Source organism: Gopherus flavomarginatus, chromosome 1 (genome assembly GCF_025201925.1).
Source record: "Gopherus flavomarginatus isolate rGopFla2 chromosome 1, rGopFla2.mat.asm, whole genome shotgun sequence".
In the NCBI taxonomy this organism is placed as follows: Eukaryota; Metazoa; Chordata; order Testudines; family Testudinidae; genus Gopherus; species Gopherus flavomarginatus.
The window spans coordinates 360,156,880-360,178,521 of NC_066617.1; the positions used below are offsets into that span (position 1 = coordinate 360,156,880).

The 21,642-nt window shown below is 46.2% G+C and overlaps 1 protein-coding gene across 4 annotated transcripts in view; it reads right to left on the reverse strand.

Moving 5' to 3' along the window:
- Positions 1 to 21,429, reverse strand: part of DGAT2 (diacylglycerol O-acyltransferase 2) — a 660,465-nt gene extending 639,036 nt beyond the window's left edge. For 3 of the 4 annotated variants that reach the window (XR_007770606.1, XR_007770607.1, XM_050930760.1), the window contains exons 1-5: positions 21,203 to 21,429; positions 16,386 to 16,436; positions 9,192 to 9,311; positions 7,769 to 7,876; positions 6,381 to 6,451 (exon numbers count right to left, since the gene is read on the reverse strand). Coding sequence is in view for 2 of the 4 variants with exons in the window: in XM_050930760.1 (XP_050786717.1) it covers positions 6,381 to 6,451; positions 7,769 to 7,876; positions 9,192 to 9,311; positions 16,386 to 16,436; positions 21,203 to 21,245 (393 nt within the window). In the remaining 2 variants the exon portion in view is untranslated. The remainder of the gene's footprint in view (positions 1 to 6,380; positions 6,452 to 7,768; positions 7,877 to 9,191; positions 9,312 to 16,385; positions 16,437 to 21,202) is intronic. The other variant, XM_050930773.1, reaches the window with a different exon arrangement.
- Between the last annotated feature and the right edge of the window lie 213 nt (positions 21,430 to 21,642).

The window sequence follows — 21,642 nt, forward strand, 5'->3', positions numbered from 1 at the left end:
TTCCCCATAAAGACAGACCTTTACTTTATGACACAAGACAAAGTTATGCAATAACCAGATTGTAATGATCATAACTAGATAAGCAAGCAAAGATTAGCAGAGCACACTTGGTAAGTGGACTCTAGAATACAACAAGGCAGTCTGTTGCTATCTAGAACCACTAGACTAACAGATACAGGTAACTATTAGTCACAGCACCTGGCCCAGATGGACATTATCAAAGGTTATGCCTTGTATAGACCTTCTCCTGACTGAGACACCCTAGGCTGCAGAACTCCAGAAATTGTCCTGGGACTGCAGTTTACCTACACTGCTAAGCTTGAAGAACTCCTGCTTCCAGGGCCAGTCATTAAGTCGTAGCAGACATAAGCCTTCCTAAGCCAACAGCTTCCTAAGCTTATTTCTGCCCCACTAACTGATGTTATTCTGCTCCCTTACATGCTCACCTCACTAAATAGATTCCCTACACCTTTGGCAGCAGGTCAGTTTTGTATCCAGCATGATCTTTAACAGAAAGAGAGAAAGGACACAGGATTCATGTCTAGCTTCCTCTGCTTCCCAAGCCTTAGCAGTTTCGAAATACAGTACAACCTCCACTAAGTGCATCTTGCAGCACAGACAGCCTAGTGACCAAGCCTCATGGTACTAGAGTTTGGTCTCTTATGCCTAAGACTTCATAAGTGCTACCCAAGAGATGCGACAGCCCACAGCCATGAGCACTCCACTCAGCAGCATAGCAAGCTTGGCTACAGGAATGGCCAAAACCCGACTGGCTTCCTTGCTAATTCACAAAAGGTTTTACCATTCCTCCCCCCACACCCCATTATTGGCCCAACTGAGTGGGCTCTTCAAGCACTGCTCACGTGTTTTAAATTTTTTGGATTTAATAGTTATTTGGGTTACAGTGGCAGCTAGACACACCATTGTGCTACGCGTTGTACATACATAGCAGCAAGTAGGAGGAACTGCATCCTTAAGGAACTTACAACCTAGAGAGACAGGATATGTAGAGAAGCCAAAAACAGAAGCATGGAGCTGAAGTGACAGTGAAGGTCACAGAGCAGGGCCATGACAAAGCTGAGTGTAAAGCAGAGATCTCTGGTCTCAGTCCTGTACCTGAACCACTAGATCACACGGCCTCCATTTTGTACCTTGTTTGTAGGGCCAGATACCCAGCTTAGGAATACTTCACTCATAGCAATTTGCTTATAGCAGAGATACAAGTGTGATGGTGGTAGGATGGGCAGTAAGTGCTCCCCCCAACCCAGGATGCAAACACTTTACATGGTTATGCACTTTAAGCAGGTTTGCTTTTAAATAGAAGTGTTTAGTACTACAGCACCTTTCACTGTTACAAAACTAACATGTTGGTAGGTTGGGTAGATCAGAGCAGCAGAGACACAGTAGGAGAATTAAACACTGATTGTCAGCTGGAGGCAGATGTTGAAGATTACACTGTTGCTCAATGATCATGGGAAAGATTCATACAGGGCAAAGTTCTGCATCACACAGTGTGATTTCCCCTCCTGTCTCCACCTTAATTAGGCAGCACGAGGGATTCTTGCACCCTTACTATCTCTCTTGTGCACTTCACCCAGTATGTAGCTGTGCAAGGGCTGAAAAATGTAGACAACACTTTATGGTGTATTGCCCCCCCCGAACATCCCTCCTCTGAACTAGCTAAAGTGGTTCACAAGCCAGGGGTCAGTTTAGGGAGTCACCAATCCGAGTAGCTGGTTTTAAAGCCATTAGCACCCTTGCTGACAGGTTTTTAATACTGTAGGATTTGAGAACCTTCCAGTAGGATATTTGTACTTCCTCCTACTCGCAAGCAGCCATGATGTCCTAGCACCTGATGCTTTCCAAGTCTACATCCCTTATGTGTCAAGACAGCCTAGCCGCTGGCACCTTTTTACGCCTCTCTCCCTTGTCACACGCCCCTCCCTACAGGTATGCCATCTCACATGGTCATTTCTGCCTTTTAAATGCAGTCTCCTGTCTGGATCAGTGGAGCGAGCTCGGCTGTCACTACTGTTCAGCCACATGGTGACAGGCAGCCCAGTGAAGTATTTCAGTGGCGGCAGTGTGATCTAGACAAACACGGAGCAAATTTTGATCTGATTTTAGAGAATGTGATTAAGGAGTCAGAGCTGGCTCCTGCAAGCATTTTAGAAGGAGGCAGTAGCTGGTCTGGTATCACCCACATGCAGACCAGAGAGTATAGATTACACAGGAGCCATGTGTATGACACCATAACACATCTGAGTCCTGCCATTCATGGCATGTTTAGCTGCTCAATATTTTGAGGAAGTGGTCTCAGTCCCTCCATACCCAAGGTAATCCCCCCAACCCCCACCATCAGCATCCAGCAACCCTAATACATATATCTTACATTTATATAAAGCCTTCCAGCCTAAAGGTAACATTTGCTGAACTCCTCCACAGCTGATGTCTGTGCCAGTTAACCCAGGTTCTAATTAGAATCACTGATAAACACTTCTGCAGAGTACTGGTCTCAGATCACACCCAAGTGCACATCTGGCTGATTTTAAACGTTGAACAATCCCTGCTTGTCCTAAGCAGGTTTTTAGGACATAGTAGTTCACACCTTAATTCTGCCCATGCTGGCTCGTTACCGTTGCCAACACCAGCCTATCTGCTCTGATGGGAAAGTGGACACTTTCTAGGCAGTAGATCCAGGAGAGAACAGGGGTGTTCTTACCCACTCAAGTTAATCAGGCCCACTACAATATTAGCTGTTTACAACACGATGGTATGCTCCTGCCTCCGTGTTAGTAGCTAGGGGCAATGTCTGCATTAGCCTTGGGAAAGCTTTCCCAGCAGTGCTCAGAGCTTCAGCTTCACTCCTAGGCTCTGCTGTTTTAAGGCCTTTCTTCCAGCTGTGCTCAGAGCAGGTCTATGTGACTAACTTTCAGGGGGCTGTGCAGAGAACACAGCTCTTTTGGGAAGTGGGAATCCACAGCATGGAGGGAAGGACACTTGCTATCACCAGTGGAGCTAACCCAGCAGCAGTGGGAAATGATAGCCAAGCTCCTAACACAAACAAGGCCACAGAGTACCAGGAATACCGGAATATGGTTCTTGCTTAAAAAGATACACATGGCTTCCAACCTCTGGAGAGAAAGGGCTAGTTGTGTTGGCTGTTCGATAGCCCCACCCTGCCTACGGGTGGGGAGGAAGAGCTACAGAAGGCCTTACCTAGTCATGTAACAGGCATTTTTCAAACATGCTTCTAAATGTACCACGGCCATTTGGCAGCCAAGGTACCTGAGTGCCTGTTTGTTTCCTTACATGGGACAGCCATGGTCATTAGGTATGTGATGCTGCACAGTGCTAGATAACCAGGACTTTGTCCACAGCTCTCTATAGGGGTGGTGGCCCCTGCATTGCCATTGAAATGGGATCCCACTATGGGGAAGGTCAGCTGCCTTATACCCTTATATCAGCAGGAGTGTTCAGTCTGTCAGGGATGGATAGCATGCCTAGACCAAGCATGCGTCCTGATGGAGGGAATGAAGACCAAAGGACAGAGACGGAGCTATGTGCCAAAGACAACAGATGGGGAATCATTTGGATACACAAGAGGGCTCAAGAGAGCCCAGGATGAGAACTACACATACTGCAGCCTGAGTAGCTGGCTTCATACTAGCATTCCTGCATGATGCAGCGAGATGGATCTGCGGCCACAGATTTGACAGCCCTGCCTGAAGGGGTCCTGCCCATTTGCCACTTTGGATTTTTGTAAGAGCTGTGCTCTCTACATAAGGTCGAAGAGGCAGGTGCCTGGTGCTGAGACTTCAGGGTGAGAGGACAACCCAGCCAAGACTGAATCCACAGCCAGTGGAGGACAGCCAGAAGGATCAAGCTAATTGCTTTTCCTCTGTTTAATATCCTCTTCCCCCATGCCTGCCTGCTGCATGACATTGTGTCACAGATGTTCCAACTCTGTGCTGAATCAGTTGCTGACTTCATGTTCCACTGTTTGTGTGGCTGATAAGCAATGCTTATCTAGAGTCACCATCTGCATGCAAGGCCCAAGGACCAGTGAAGTAGCAGTACACACTCTCCAAGGTAGCTGCAGGGAGTCAGCAAGTCAGCAGGGAGTCATTTGGGCTAAGAAATCCCATAGGTGTTCAACAAGCTTTACTAGAAAACCCTGAGAGTTACAGTTTTGACAAGTTATTGTTTGATGTGCTTAGTTTTGCAGCTATGCTTCTGATTGCTAAGGCCAGCAAGGATCACTATTAAAAGCCAACAGACATCATCAAGTCCAAGTATTCAATATTATTGATGTATAGTATGTGTTAGCAAATACTGGCTTTTTAATAGCTACCACTGCATTCCTAGAATAAGTATCTTGAATGACCTACCCTTCCTCCAACAGGCATTCTGAGAACCCAGACCTCTTCCCAGCTCCAAGCCCTCTAACTAGCCCTGAAGAGTCCTCAGCTGCACAGCAGGGTTACTTCCATGTGTGTTTTCCCTTCCCATGCACTTGCCAGTCCTTCCTCTCCTCAAGCAACCCATCCAGTTGGATCAGAATTATTAGCTGGGAGACTAGCTGAAGGGGCAGGAGGTGCACAGGCTAGAGCAGGGGTCTCAAAACCACCACGAGGGCCACATGACGACTAGTACATTGGCCCAAGGGCCGCATTTATTGACACCTCCCCCCGCTGCCCTTGGTCCTGCCCCCACTCCACCGCTTCCATGAGGCCCTGCCCCTTCCCACTCCTCCCCTGAAATCCCCACTCCAACTCTGCCCCATTCCAGCCCCCAGGGGGTGCAGGAGGGGTGTGGCAGAGGCTCAGGGCAGGGGGTCAGGGTGCAGCAGAGGTTTCAGGGCAGGGGGTTGGGATGCAGGAGGGGAGCGAGGGGCAGGCTCCAGCCTGATGTGCACTGGGGGCAGGGTAGGCTCCCCGTCTGCCTGCTCTGCCCCGTGCCGCTCTGGGAAGCGGCTGGAACCCGGGGAAGGAGGGGCGCAGGGGTGTGTGGGGCTGTTACTTCAGGCACCATCCCTAGCAGCTCCCATTGGCTGTGGTTCCCCATTCCTGGCCAATGGGAGCTGCTGGAGATGGTGCCTCAAGCAACAGCCCCCCCGACACCCCTCCTTCCCCAGGTTCCAGATGCTTCCCGGAGTGGCACGGGGGCAGGGCAGGCAGGTGGGGAGCCTGCCCTGCCCCTGGTGCTGGTTGGGGCAGAGCTGCTCCAGGTAAATGCTAGGGGAGGGTGGGGGGGGGCTGTGAGGAGCTTGTAGGGTGCAGAAAGTAACCCTGCAGGCTGCATGTTTGAGACCCCTGGACTAGAGAATCAGAGAGCATTTGGAAGATGAAGAGGTGAGTGATTTCATGTCCAAGACACGCCCACTTCCCCAGTGCTGGAGTCCCTCCCAAATTAGCTACAAATACTTGGCAGCCTGCTCCACTTCAGCAGTGGCCATTTCCCGGGGGTGCAGGTCCATTGTTAGAGATGGAGACCTTTCCTCAGCTACCACCTACACATCTGCTGACAGTGCTGTGAAGTGGAGTCCTGCTAATTCCAAGGTCTTGTACTGCAAAGTGGCATACAGGATGCCTTGAATTCTTTAGTTGTAAAGTGCTATGCTATAGCTTAATGAAAACTGGCAAGTCTCAACCCCGGCTATCAGTAACTTCAACAGCATCTCAGAAGCCCAGAGACAGAACAGCTATTTATTGAGGCTACCATGTGATCAAGCAGGTGCAATAAAAATTATTCCTGCCCCCCCACCCCAAGGACTTTTTGCATATTGATAATAAAATTAAAAGTTTAGAAGTGATCGCCCCCTATTCCACCAGGGAGCCTTACAGGCAATAGACTGGATCTTGGCCTTAGGTAGTGTTCTATGAAATGAAGAGCACAAGATGCAGAGGGGATAGCCTTTACTTCACATGTTCTAGCTGGTGGGGAGGGGTGAACAGGAAACTCCATTGTTTATAGGATACTCTTGTACCACCAGATTTCTCCAAGGCAACTGATGCCTTGAGTCAATGGAGTCATCTCAAAAATCAATGACATTCCTATCAGGATTGATTAGGGATGCACCAAGTTTGCAATGCAAATGACAGACTGTTCTGGGGAAATACACATCACATGGTGGGATCCTAAATAAAGCACATTTTCTTATCTTGGTTTTCCAGTTTCAGATAAAGTAAGGCCTGTGTACAGAACAAGAGCTGGTTTCCTCATGTCAAAGGGTTTTGTTTGGTTTGGTGTGTTTGTTTTTTTTTGTTTTTTTTTTTTAAAAACACCACACAACTGCCAAGAGGTTACCACAAGACAAATCTTTAAGAGGAACAGAAGAGCCCTTTGTACAGTCAGTAGAGCAAGAAAAGGTTATTTACCCGTACTGGAAAATAGTCTCTGAAGTATCTCCATATGGCCCAGTTTCTGACCCACTGGGATCTTCTTCCACCTTGGAAAAAGAAGGAAGAAAGTGCAGTTTGAGAATATCAGTAGCAGTTTGGAAGGGCAACACCACTGATACCAATTAGAAGATCTCAGGACAGCACAGATGCCCTGCAGCCCTGGGAGGCAGGGAATTGCAGAAGGCATGAAGGCCTTGTTTTCAGAGGTATGGAGCACCTGCACCTCTCCTTGGCTTCCACACTTCTGGAGAGAGTCAGGCCTCAGGCAACAACTGCATAGCAGAGTTGACAACTGAACCCCAAAGTCCCCCCCAAGTTCCAATGCCATGTAAACACTGGAACTGAAAACAGGGGTTTGTAGTATTAATACATCCATATTTACCATCTTTTGAATGAGTTTCTTCCCCTGAGAAAGTCCTATTAGCTCAGCCAGGATCTTTTTGCATTGAAAGCTATGTACAGTTAAAGTCTGGCTGAGACATTAAGTCTTTAACGCCTGGTGGTCCTAATTGCCCTCTCTGGCTACAAGAGCCGTTTTTCCCTACTAAGAAAGCTTATAAGCATGGGGAAACTGTATTCAAGTGTGTTAACTTAAGTAACTTGATCATTCTCAACTAGTTTCCACAAAACAGTAGGTCAATAGACATCTCCCATCAGACAGGGACTCAAACCCCCGACATGTGCATCACTAACCAAAGCAGCCACTTGATCTTAACTAGAAAGACTAACTTCCCCTGGGCTTTTGCCAAGTCAGGTTTTAATTTGGCTTGCAAGTTTTCAAACAGGACTTTGGAATCTCATAAGAACATTTAGAGACAAGTAATTAGCCTGGGGAGCACATTGCTACAAGAGCTTAGTTGGATTTAGAGAAGGGCTACACATTTATAAGGATAAGACAATTTGCTGTCACTTCCCAGGACAACAGTCAGGCAGGCTATACGGGCTAGTCTACACAGGGAAGTCAGCGCACACCAAGCTAGAGCGTGAGTTTAAAGCGCATTAGCCACTCTGCACTAATTCCCCGTGTGGGCACTCCTGCCCTCATGTGCTTTAGCTTTGTACACTTCCAGAGTGCATTAGGCTGATGTGCACAAAGGCATACAGTACACATCCACACAGAGTTAGTGTGGAGTAACTAGTATGCACCAGCTACTGCAGGCTGCCCCCCCCCCCCATGTACAGACAAGCCTGTTATATGGCAAGCCAGCCACTAACTGAAAAGAGTTCTATTCCCCACCTCCTCCCAACACACAGAAATTTCCATAGCTGTCTATTTGAGGAGCTTTGCACATTATGGCATATGGCATGTCCTATGTAAAGCCTCTACCACACTAAGAGGCAGCATGCTACATTCGATGACTTACCTTTCTTTGGAGTATTCCAGTCAAACACCAGCCATGCCAAGTACACAGCTGCAATCACCCAGCAGTCTGTACAGAGTATGTACATGAGGATTACAGTGCATGCCACACCTGGAGTTGCCAGAGGGTCAGGGAGGAGATAAAGAGGGGAAATGGCATGTAAGTCTCATTTTTGCAGAGCAGGTATCTCTATCAGCATGAACACCCCTTGACTTTTGACCCTGACGTACTTAAGGATTTTTAAACTAAATCAGATTTAGTTGTTACAGATTAGTGACATCACACTGAGACTAAGCCTTTGGCAGGGCCACAACAAAGCTTCATCCAGAGCAGCCTACTTCAGAGCAGTTACTTCCCTGTCCCTGCCTCAGAGTCCACAGGTTCTCCTTCTACTGCAGCGGGCTCCCTGGGCCTCATGAGGAAGAGATTCTGCTGCTAGTTCCGTTTTCTTGTGTCACAGGTAAGACTCCCGATACACTGGATATTCCCCAACACAAAAAGTTCCTCTCACACACCCTTGCACCAGGCTGGGACTTATACAAGAGCAGCAAGCACTGATTTAAAATTATGAGAGGGGAAAAAAATTCCATCTACGTCCCACTGACACGTCTGGAATGAAAGAGGAAATTCAACTGGAAACTGCCAGCAGGCAGTATATAGGCAGTGAACAGGAAGTATTTGACAACAGGCATGCTGATGGTGGCTCAAATCAGACTTGATGAGTTGGACAATGCAGTCCAGGTGCTCAGAGAGAGACTAGCCAACTCTGATTTACTTCAATACTAGCGATTATTAATCAAGAAAAAATGATTCTCTTCCTCCCATTCAGAGCTCCTCTTAACTAAGCAGGTATTAAAGCAGGAAGGAAAAGTCTTTGCAGCTGATATGATGGGCGCACAAGTGTCACCTATAAGACGGCTAGCTGCAAGCACTCCAGTGAGTTCTACTGGACTGGAATCTCCAGAGAAGAGTCACATTGCAAGAGGTCATTAAAAGTTAGACTGAACAAAGCTTGGAATATATGGTAAGAAGCAGTCCATCAGTGCTGAGGAGATTGGAAAGACCCATGATTCTATATTCTTAGAGTGGCTGTCACTAGAAACACAGATTGGATACTTTTTTCCCCTACATTTGGAGCATTCATGGCAAGACATTTGTTATCTGCAGAGCACAGACTGTACAGAAGGAAGGATTTTAAAAGAGATCCGCATCTTTGTGCTCCAATACCTGCAGATCAACCCTACTTACATGTGTGTAGTAATCCTTCCTATGTGTTCTGTTTATCTAGCCATAGTAACACCCTGTTCTTAAGCAACAGAGGGAGACCCAACAGGTTCTACCTTAGCTGTTAATGACCATGATTTAAAACTGTCCTGGCAGAAATCAAATCAAGAATCTTCATTTTCAAATGAAAGTTATTTCTTACCCATGACAAGGAAAGTAAGGACCCATTGCAGCACAGATATAATCTGAAGTTGCTTCTCTACTTTGGACTTGGACAACCAGGATAAATCCTGCAGAGCAGAGAGGATGCTTGACCCAGTACCTAAGAACAGAAAAATAAAGATAAAAATTATTCTGTACATCCATTTAGAACAAAGCCACATTTGAAGTGAAAAACAGAAGGCATAGAACATGGAGTTCTATACTGTATTACAGAAATCACTTCTAGTTTAAGATAACTAAACCGGATGTATGTAGTTTACATTAGTCTCTTGGATGTCATCTCATTAAGGAAAAAAGCCTGAAGAGGAAACCTGCTATTCTGTAACTAAACAGAGCTGTTCTATAAATGCTTGCCATGACTGTTGGAGCACTGAAGAGGATTTCTGCTGCTTTGCAAGTCCAGTAACATGGAGCTTAGAACCAAAAACCTCTGTAATAAACATTAAAACTCCAAGTGTCCTTTCAGCCTCCCTAGTACTTTGAAGTTTACATTACAAGCCAGTGATGGTCACACTGCAAGGTGTATTAATACATCTAGCAGTTCGCCCCAGGAACCTTTTCCATACCCAACTGCCAATTGCTGGGACACTGAGGCCAAAGGCAACTTGCTCAGTTTCCCCAGTGTACAGCTTGTGAAAAAAACTGATCATATTGTAATCCTATGCTAGATCAAGCCATTGAGAACTATTCTTAAAGAGACACTGTCAGCTTCATGTTTGCAAACAGGCCAATAAAGCAAACCACAAAAAGCAAACAATTGCACTACAATAATCACTATTATTCAGACACTTCCAGATTTTTTGCACATGAAGTTGTTAATTACAAGTAGATTTTTGACTAAGCAGACAGCTGGAAAGTTACACATTTACAGCTCCATCAAGATGGAAATTCCAAGTGTAAAGGAATTTGGCTTCTGGTTAACCCTTCGCAACAAGCTTTTAAAGTGTATACTATGTTACTGGTCAGCGTCCAAATCTTTTGCTTGCAGCAAGTACCAATAGGTCTACAAAGCACTGACCAGGAGTGTAAAAGCTACAGAAGTCAGTGACAGATTACTGTTATAGTGTGAACTTAGGGGAGAGTTCTACACTACAGCAACATGTGCATGCTTTAACCGAACATCAAGTCCTGATTAGTTTAAGATAAATGGTGGCATGAACAAGTGACAAGAAATATACTGCTAACTACTTCATAGCAGATTTAAACTAAGGCTAGCTGTTCATGGCTTGCCAAGCAACCTCTAGACTGAAGGAATACACTTGCAGGTGCTAGCTTGAATATGATTTCTATAAAAAAGTGTCCTGTTTGTTTCAATAGAAGCTTGAGATGTAGCCTTACAATTAGTTTGATTGAAGCCACAAGTGCTATATACCAATGTTAGCTAGAAGCCACTGTTAATGCACAACTCCAAGCACAAGCATCTTTAAGTTTTCCTTTGAAATGAGCCATGTGATATTATGTGAAGTTAGATTCCATAAGAGGTGAGAAGTGTGTTTGGTGACACTGAACTATTCCATAGGGAGAACTAGTATGAGAGTTAGTAATTAGATAGGTAGCTTTCCTCCTATGGCAGGTCACTGGCCTGAATTTAGCTCAAAATGGCCAAAAGGCAGACAAGCACTGACAGCTTGTGAGAGGAGCCTCCATTCAGTTCTTTAAGGACATGTTAGTTCACAGTCTATACTAATTGGTCCCCTTGCTGGCAGTCCCAGCAGAGGCATTAAGGACTGAATGAGTATTAAGGCACAGAGGAACAGCACAGGGAAGGCCATGGGGATGAAGTCTAGTGTAGACTTCAGACCCCTGTGAAAGCAGAATGAATTATATTGTAAAAATAAGAATGGATTAAAGAAATGTGTATGTACCTTTAAGCAGAAATAAGAAATGTTGAAATACAGGTGCCAGGAAAAGAAACATTAGGCATAAACAAGGGTGCTAATGGTGAAACATTAACAGAAGATTGGTAATAGTAAGGAAATAAGATAGTTTTAAACTTATCAGATTCTGCTTCCTTTGTTATCTTGTTAAGTGCTCGCCCTTTTATTTGTATAAATAAGTAGTTTGTGTCTTGCATGGTGCTCACATTATCTGGGTGTTATTAGCAGAGAGCTGTGCTAATAAAACAGAGTGGTCTGACAAACTGAGTTCTGAGTCTAACTTTGACACCCCTCATTATCCAAGACCTGTGGGGATGTCCCAATTTACTGGGAGCTGTGTCTAGAAAGACATGTTGCGGGGGGGGGACAGAATTCAAAACAAGTGTCATTGTCAGGGCAATAGGCATACGACTTTGTAACATCACATATTTACTGTCTAGGACACACCCCAGCTACACAAGCCCCTTGTCTCAGATAGTACCGGGAGGCCACTGAACCCTCAGGGCTCTTCCTCCTCCCTGCTCCGCAGCTGTCACTGCGGGACAGGACCTCTGCAGGCATCAGGAGCAAGGAAACGAAGCCCTTTGCTCAGTTATGGAGCATGTGCTCCAGTGTCACAGGGCTGTGAAGATGCCACTAACGAGTCAATGGCACTTCCCAGGGACTGAGGATGTCCTAATTGGGTCTCTTCTCCCTCCCCAGCCCAAATTAAGTAGGCATCTGTAGCTCCTCCCATTATTTGTGTTACAGCAGCACCCAGGTTCCAGTCAGGACCCCACTGCAGTAAGTGGTGTGCAAATAGTGGAACAGAGGCTACCACAGGTCACCCAGCAGGTCAGTGATTGAGCTAGGAGTAGACGCCCAGTTCAGTGCACTGTCCACTGGAACACCTTGCCTCTGGATGGTCCACCCAGCATATCCTCTGCAGCCCCCATGACTGAGGAGTGCGACACTGCTTTGTAGGGGAAGGAATCGGCCCACCCACCTTCTTTTGAGGTCATTACTAGACAAATCGGAGGGAATCCTTGTGCTGGAATGTGACCAATCTAATGTGAGCATGCAGACCTTCTGCAAGTTACAGTAAACACACTGCCATCTGTCATACTGGAGGGGGTCCCCAGCACTTACAATTCACATGCAAATACAGTCAGATGCAGGTCCAAACTCGGAGGCCAGAAGTCACAAGTAGCTAACCAGAGACACTGCAAGCATACTAGACAGGACATTAGAGGCAGCATAAGAGAAGGGAAGCAAGCTTCGCCTGTTCTGAAGTGCACTGTTTAGAGGGATGTGAGGTTTGTAGTACTTAGGTTTAATTGAGAAGTTAATGAATTTGAAGGCGTTTCCAGTACAAAACTAGACCCCAAATCCAACAGAACATGGCACAGTTTTAGAACTGCATTTTTATATTCTCTCCCTGTTGTTGCTGTCAAAGACACAGCTTCTCCTTGTTTTGAGAAGATTGCTGGTGCATTTGATGAAGATGTTGTAAAGCTGTGTGTAGGGGAGGGATAGCTCAGTGGTTTGGGCACTGGCCTGCTAAACCCAGGGCTGTGAGTTCAATCCTTGAGGAGGCCATTTAGACTAGAGTTTAGATGCAAGACATTCATTTCACTGTGATGCTAACAATACCAAACCCCAGAAGAAAGTTAACATAAGGAATATCTGCATGTTTATCAGCTTGAAGGGAATTCCATTAAGCCTGCCTAGCAACCTATCCTCCCAAGAGGAGGGGCAACTTTCCTAACTGTGGATAGACAGGTGTTTGAGGGGAAACATCCAAAATGGGAACAGCCTTGTCTGAAAAGGAGGCTTAACAGTACAGATTAGCATCTGCTGAATTGTAACTGAAGTCTAAAAGAATTCAATGAAGTCAGGCAGAGTGGATGAGACTATGCAGATTTAGGATTACAGTACATAAAATTAAGGGAAGGCTCTTCCTTTGGCAGCAGTCACCTACAACAGATAGCTTGACTAGCACTGATTTTCAGGACCGCTTTTGTTTTAGCTTGCTAAAGAGGAATAATTGCAACACAATTGTAAAGAGACCAAGGCAGCAAAAGTATTTAACTTCTTAACCTTGTAAGATAATTGGGAAAAAAAGGCAAGGGGGTCTTTATAAGTAAAATGAATTGTGGAATTGCAAGCCAGGCTACTCCACTGCCATCTGCAGTGGCCATATCGTGTCAGGATATTTTGTTGAATCCTTTAAACCAAAGGCATCTTCAAGTCTGACAAGAGAAGGATTCTACACCTGCAAATAATGAAGGACCCGGCATTAGGGTATATCTTATACCAGTGGTCCCCAATGCAGTGCCCACAGGTGCCATGGCGCCCGTCAGGACATCTGTGTGCACCCACATAGTGGCCGGCAGACAAGCATCTGCCGAAATGCTGCTGAAAAGCAGCAGCCTCAAGAGGCATCACTGCTGAAATGCAAAATCAGCAGTATTTTGGCAGTGACACCTCTTGACATTGCCGCTTCTCGGCAGCATTTTGGCGGATGCTTGTCCGCCAGCCACAGTCCTTGGTCGCTCATCATCTGGCACGCACCACCCAGAAGAGGTTGAAGACCCCTGCCTTATACCATCCAGCAAAGTCCACCAGGAGTGTGGCTGTTGGCAAATCCAGATCTAGGAGAACTCCTACTGTTGTAGTTTTTGGCAAAAGCCGAACTGCCTTAGTGTAAGCCTTAACAGATGGCCTGCAAGGTACAACTAGAATAGCTCCTCTGCAATACTCAGAGTGGTACACACCAATCTTGTCCAGCATCCTGCCTCCAAGAGTGCTGGAGGAGACGACCTAGCCTACAGCCAGTTGTACAATACCTTTCCCTGTGGGACAGTTTCCTCCTGGAGACAGCCAGCAATTCGTTTATACCAAAAGCATGAAAACCTAATCCTTTTAATTTTGTCTTAGTATATACTTGCAGGTGCTGCTATTCAGAGGTATGTTTAATTACCTTGAGTAAGTCCCTACACTCTCCATTCTTGGAGTGGGTCCCTATCCTCTTTCTCCTGAACCAAGCACCTGTTTCATGCTGTTAGACTTGTTCTTCAGCATTTCCTGGATGCTATAAACAGATGGGCTATTTACTCTAGTGACAACCCCTAATACTGGGTATTGCTGATTGGCAATATGCTACCACCCACACACCCATGCTTGAAACTGCACTATACATCACGTATGCTAAGATCTGATGCTTCATGGTGAAGTGACACATACTCCAGAGCAAATGCACAGCTATGAAAAGCTATTTATCAGAAGGAGATTTAACAGGTCACTAAATGTTTGGTTTTCAGAAAGTGACTCAGGTACAAACATTAATCCAACAAAATAAAAGCCTATTATGAATTGTTTACCAGAAGTAATTCAGAGAGCTTTTCAAGAGGGATTACTTCGAAGCAGAACTGTAAACTCAAGTTTGTGCTAAATGCTTAGCCAGCTTTTTGGCATGGAAAGTTTTAGATTACTTATTTAGAATTCTGACTTAGTCCTTTCCAGTTCATTAGTGTGGGACAGAATGATGTATTCAGGGATGCTGCAGTTCATGCCAAGACTTCTTGGTAGTATTAGGTTTGTTAGAGATCCCAGAGGAGGTTAGAGAATTTGTAAAGGTGAATTACAGTATACCTCCAAGTTGGCTACTCTGCACAGCTTATTTACTGGTGGCATTAACTGTAATTCTTCCTTGTCCTCTGCTCACAGGGAATCTCCCAACAACTGCAAGGAGTTTGCCAAGGAGTCCCCTCCTCCGACCTAGGTACTAGAGGTCATAAATTACATGACTAACAGATGACAAATTTTGACTTGATCAGAAGGACTGGTCATAGATCAGCCATCAGTGTTATATTCTAAGCTATTAGTGTATAGTCTCAATACATTTCCCCTAGAACTTAAGAAGAAGACACCTCCATGTCCCCAGCATCCCCTTTCCATTTCTGGAAGAAATGGAGACTGGTTCTATTTAAACACCCATGGTTAGCCCATTTATGAGGGGAAGCAAAGAAGATACGAACTGACCTGGTCTTTGATAACCATTTACATTAATCTCTTCCCTAGGTCCAAAGTTTAATCCTGCAAAAATAGGAGCTTCCATCTTCTACTGAAGACAGTTAATAACTGTTCTTTGGTCCCATTCACTATCCACTCCACTTTGGAATGTTTACTGGCTGCGGTTATGGCCACCCATTCCAGAACACCGTTCCAGGATTGGGACTACAGACAGCACAATCTCCCATCCAATAATACGGAGCACGTTCTTAGCAATCATGCCAAGCAGGCAGAGTTCTTTGAGGCGACAGGATCAGGACACTGAACTACACCACTGCCCATGCCCAACTGCAGGAACGATTGAATCACTTCTCTACATCACCTAGCACTTTGGAAATTACCTGGGCAACAAGAGGGCTTCAGCATTTTTATTGAGGGCACAAAACTTAAGTGTATCTGCCTTGCTTTATCTCTGGCCAAAAACAGCTGAAAGTTTTGCAGAAAAAGCATCAGGCACCTCTGGTTGCAGATAAGGAACCACACTACCTCCAAAATCCCCTCCAGTGCTTGTCAACTTGAAGAATAATTAGAAAAGAACAGATTCCCTTCAGGCTTCAATATGTATGCAGTAGATGATTCTCTGTGAAGATCACATGAGTCTCAAAGACCCCCCCCATGACAGTAAGTCAGAAGGACTAAGGAGAGCACCATCAGTAGCACCAAGCTCAGTGTTTCATAGGTACTTATGGATAGATTTTTACACACAATTTTTCCACCCCATCCTCCTTTGGCAAGTTCCATGAGATTGGATATTCTAATTCAGTCTGAGCTTGAATAGCAGTTATACAGCCACTGATCCTCTGTGGCAGATTGCCCATTTCTAAGCATCTGAAAGATGCCTTCCAGCAGGATTATGAACTGTGTTGGTCTACAGTCTACAACTGGCATAGCCTTCGTATGGAATTCCCTTGGCGAGAAGGATCCAAAGAACTTTGGAGAGTAGATATGTTGCAATATTGCCTCAAGTACGGCATGCTGCTCAGGCCTGGAAACAGACTGGCAGATCTTAAAGATTTCCTGAATAGTAGCATCCTGTAAAGAAGCAGATACTGAGGAGAGTGGTGATGGAAAGTTACTACTGTCTGCCTCCACTTAAAGGAATAAGGACAGCCACATAGAGGAACTCCAGTGGCATTACTGATTGTTTGAGAGGAACAGGTAAAAATCTCAGATGATCAGGATACGGACTTGGTTGTGTCTTTTTGCCGGGCTTCATCACTCCCCTCTTCACTCAGATCACTCACCTATTCTGGTTCCTACTACAGCCTCTTCCCATTCGCACTTGGTACCTGAAACTGCAAGCAGAACAGCTGTTGATCCTTAAGCCTTGTCCTATAGTGACTTTTAAGCCACCAGTGCAAACTCTAGTGAAGATGCTATTTACAATAGTGCATTTTCATTTGTACCAGTGCAGGTGTTCTCAAACTGGGGGTCAGGACCCCTCATGGGGTTGCAAAGCTATTACAAGAGGGGGTCACAAGCTGTCAGCCTCCACCCCAAACCCTGCTTTGCATCCAGCATTGATGCTGCTGCTAAATATATTAGCAAGTGGTTTTAATTTATAAAGGGGGGGGGGGTCACACTCAGAAGTTTGCTATGTTAAAGGGGTCACCCTTTAACAAAAGTTTGAGGACTACAGTACCAGTGCATCTTATCCTGGTGCTGAACCTGAGTAAACTGCACTACTGTAAATACCTGTAAGCCATTTACACTGGTGCCCTTACAGAACGGACTGCCCCAAGCAGAATTTATACCCAAAATAAGGGAGAGGAGCCAGAGACTCCACAGAACAAAAAACTGCTAGATTTATGCAAATCACAGCTATTTTACAGGTTTCCGTTTTAGCTCTGAACAGTGCTAAAAGCCAGAGCATTACTGTAGGAAGAAAGGGCTGCTGGAAGAAACAGCAGTAACCAGGGCCAGATTAGCCTGTAGTGCCTGGTGGCAAATGTCCAGGGCCTGGATCCAGAACGAAACTTTGCCCAGGCCAACTAAGCTTTGCAAGGCATTGCACAAACACCTAGTGAGAGTTCTTGCCCTTATGAGGCTACAATTTAGATTGACAAAATCAGGGGATAAGAGGGATTCAGAGGCAGACAGGTGAAGTGATTTGCCCAGTGTCACAGCAGATCAGTGGCAAAACTGGGGAATATAATCCAGGACTTCTAACTACCAGCTCAGTGCACTATCCACTAAGGCACAGTGCCTCTAAATCCCCTGTTCCCTGCCAGGTGAATCCCACTGTACAGTTTCTGTAAAGAGACAAAACTCATTCCAGTGGTACAAGAGGAATCACAAGGTTCCACAGCTTCTCTGGGTGAGGCCCTTCTTGTTTTTACAGACAGGCTTTTAACACACACACTTTTGCTGCCCTAAGGGGGAAAACTGCTCAGACTGTTGCCCGAACTGCCAAAGCAAAAAAAGCCACCCAGACTGTGCTGCCCCAAGAATGGACGGAATGCCACCCCTTAGCATGTGCTGCCCCAGGCACATACTTCCTCCGCTGGTACCTGAAGCCAGCCCTGGGAATCAGTCACTTCTGACAAATTACAGAGCTGTGAACAGCTTGCAAGCCTAGAAAGTGGTGACATTTAATTAACTTGCACCATGAAGGAAGCTGCACTTACCAAGGCAATACCTTCCTTCCAAGGTGAACAAGTCACACTTGTAGAAGAATGAGGTGTACTTGTGCCACCTTAGGGACTAACAAATTTATTTGGGCATAAGCTTTTGTGGGCTAAAACCAGACAGTCTCTATGCAAAAGAATAAATGGACACAAATCAGATGTCAAGAATTATAACAGTCAAAAACCAGTCAGAGAATACTTCAGCCTCCCTAGTCACTCAATTACAGATCTAAAAGTCACAATAAAAAAAACCACCTTCAAAAACAGACTCCAATGAGAAACTGCTGAATTGGAATTAATTTGCAAACTGGACACCATTAAGTTAGGCTTGAATAAAGACTGGGAGTGGATGGGTCATTACACAAAGTAAAACTATTTCCTCATGCTAATTTCCCCCACCCCCAGTTACACCTTCTTATCAATGGTTGGAAATGGGCCATCCTGATTATCACTACAAAAAAGTTTTTTCTCCTGCGGATAATAGCCCACCTTAATTGATTAGCCTCATTATAGCTGGTCTGGCAACACCCATTTTTTTCATATTCTCTGTGTATATATCTTCCTACCATATTTTCCACTGCATGCATCCAATGAAGTGGATTTTAACCCACAAAAGCTTATGCCCAAATAAATGTGTTAGTCTCTAAGGTGCCACAAGTCATCCTTGTTCTTTTTGCTGATACCGACTAACATGGCTACCACTCTGAAACTTGTAGAAGCGAATTTGCGAATGCATCAGTGCAGGCCTGAAGGGAAACAGACCTGCATGGAGAATTAAGGCAGCTTTCCATCTCTACATCAGATTATTGAGTTAAGGCCAACTACACTGTACATAAACCACAGGCCACTATAAAATATGCACATGCCCTAAATACATTATTAACATATTGGCTCAGAATGGGCCTCACAAAGGAGGTGCCATTGGGGTCTATCAGGTCAGTGCTACATATTTGATGCCTTCCATGAATGATTTAGTCTTTTCTTAAGAGAGTAAGAAAAGTACAAGAGTGGAGTAGCACAGTTTACACTGCACTGTCAGCTCATGTCACAGGCTCTCATCTCCAAATGGCACCTAGAAAAAAAACTCTGCTTTTGTCAGTTTAGCACAATTTTGCTTTTATTTATTAAGGGCCAGTAGTGTTCTCAGTGCTGACCAGGACAGCAAAATACACAGTTGCTTTTCCAAGATCCTACATCAGAACTACTCACACAGAGCCCTGTATAGGTGCAGACATCTCCTGATTCCATACTGGAGTAACCCACACACCTCCTCGGTGTGGTGTTCTGTGGCACTGAGACCACTAAGAATGAAGGAGTCTGCTACAGCCTTAGCTAGGAGCCATGGGGCTTTTAGCTCATGCTTAGAGGCTCATGCATTTAGCTCCAGAGATCCCAGATTCAATCCCACCCATGGATGAGCAGGGACTGTCGGTGTTACACAGGCATCCACATCAAAGCTATGTGCAGGATTGGAGACCAAAAGACACATGCAAGTCAGAGAGTGGGTCACCCCCACTCCCCAGCTCTGCCTGTTGGCAAACCCTGCCTGGACAGATCACTTTACCTCAGGGCCACTATTTCCTTTCCCACTCTTTGTCCAATGTCCACTCAGTTCTTCAGAGCAGGAGCTGTCTCAACAGGTACGTGTACAACACAATGGGGTCTCCAGGCCCCACTGTGTTACAGATCATCAAGTGTGGGTGATTTTTAAAGTTTCAGTTTATCAAAGTTATGTAAAACTGTACCTGTGTGTAAGCCCCACACCACTGCTAAAAGGCCAGTAAACCTGTTTCTCTAAAGGGCAGAGAACAGGCTCTGAAGCATAAACATTTGCACTTGCCAAGTTTACTGCTGCTGTACCTTCAGAGGCCTTGTTTACTGAGACCCAAGGCAGCGGTAACACAAGCTTCCTCACATTACTTCAGGGTTGAGGTCACTGGACAGGCAAAGGTTTGACCCTCCCTAGATGGTGTGTTCAGTATCTATAAGGCAGATAGTTTGTCAAGCTGGAAGTCTCCTTCAGGGCAGTCTCCTCACCACAGCTGAGAACCACCAACCCCATTTCACTAGGGAAATGGGAGGAGAGTTTTGTATTAGTGGGTAGAGGTGAAAGGAAGTCCTAGCCACTAACTCATGCTGCCCTGGATAAAAGCCTATTTTTACACTTAATCTTTAAGATGTTTTAGGGAGATGGACATCAGTCACTTCTTTCCAGCTTCCTCCTACTGCCATGAGTATAGGAAAAGTAGCATTTAAGAAACTAAATTAAGTTTTCACAGCTAGTTTCCAATGTCATTTGCAGCCACAAGGCTGATAAAAGCTATTACATTCCTCTTCCCCTCGCACACAAAAACCCATATGTTAAGAAAATCAGACCCTCAGGGGCTCTGTGTCAGGAACACATCAAACCCAGAAAGACACTTGTGACAGGCTTTGAAGCAGCAGAGCCTGACAAACTCTGCAGCTTTTCCAAGGCTCACTGAAGAGTAGACACCACACACACACCCCCCAGACCTCTGTGGAAGCCTCCAAAAACTACAAACAAGGTATTTTTCCCTTTCCTTAAGACAGTGGCTCTCAACCTTTCCAGACTACTGTGCCCCTTTCAAGAGTCTGCTTTGTCTTGTGTGCCCCTAAGTTTCACCTCACTTAAAAACCTACTTGTTTACAAAATCAGACATAAAAAACACAGAAGTGTGACAGCCACACAGTTCCTGAAAAATGGCCAACTTGATCATTGTGTCTATATGAAATTTCAGTGCATCCTGACTTCGCTAGTGCTTTTTATGTAGCTTGTTGTAAAACTAGGCAAGTATCTAGAGGAGTTGGGTGTTCCCCCAAAAGACCTCTGTGTACCCCTAGGGGTACCACATATCCCAGGCTGAGAACCACCACCTTAAGATACAGCCATACTGGTACTGGGGGAGAGAGAGACGGCAGAGGTAGCCTCACAACATATATCTGCCAAGGCTCTGGCCCCAACAGCCCTGCCCACATGAAAAGCCAAGCAGCCAGCGCGCACCTGCCACAGTCATGCTACAAACACCCCTGCAGCAGGCATGTTCTTCAGTCACACAATCAACAGGCAGGAAAGAAACCCCCAGCGCAGCGCAGCCGGATGTGTGGGGGCAGGGGGCGCAGAATGCCTAATACAGCGGCCAGCCCGCTCCAGACTTCGCACCGCTCACCTCCGCATGGTGCAAAACACCCCCCAGCCCCTTGCACCCAGACTGCAGCTCCGTGCCTGCAGAAGGAGCACCACGCCGGCCCCTTTCCCCCATGTAAAGCCTGGGGGATGGGACACCCAGGAGCCGAGACCGCCCCGGGAGGAAGGCGCTGGGTCGGCTGCGAAGAGGCTCGCCCGCGGCCGGTCCATATAGAGGCATATGGCCCTGCGAGGCTCGGGGACCGGCCGCTAGGAAGGCTGCGGTTACCTCGCAAGACGCCCGAGTAGGCGGCGATGATGGTCTTCATCATGGCTCAGCATCGGCGCCCCCCGGGCAGGTCCATAACGCGCCCCCCTGGCGCCGGGGCGTCTGTGGGAGGCAAAGTCCAGCACCGCCCGCAGCCCGACCCACCCAGCGCCCCGCACAGCCCGGCGGGCCGCGCCGCACTCCTTTATATCGGCCGGCCTGGGGCTGCTGGGGGGAGGGGGTGCGCGCAGGCGCCCTCCCTGCCTCTCGGGGATTGTGATGCAGCTGCCAGCCAGCGATATGTGTGTGTGTGTGTGTGTGTGTGTGTGTGTGTGTGTGTGAGAGAGAGCTGGAGGGAGGGGGCGTTAGCTCCACAGGGAGCTTTCTGAACATCGATATTTTGATAAAAGATGTTGCAAAAAAGCCCGTGTGTTGCAAGCGGGGAGGGGAGGTGATTTCAG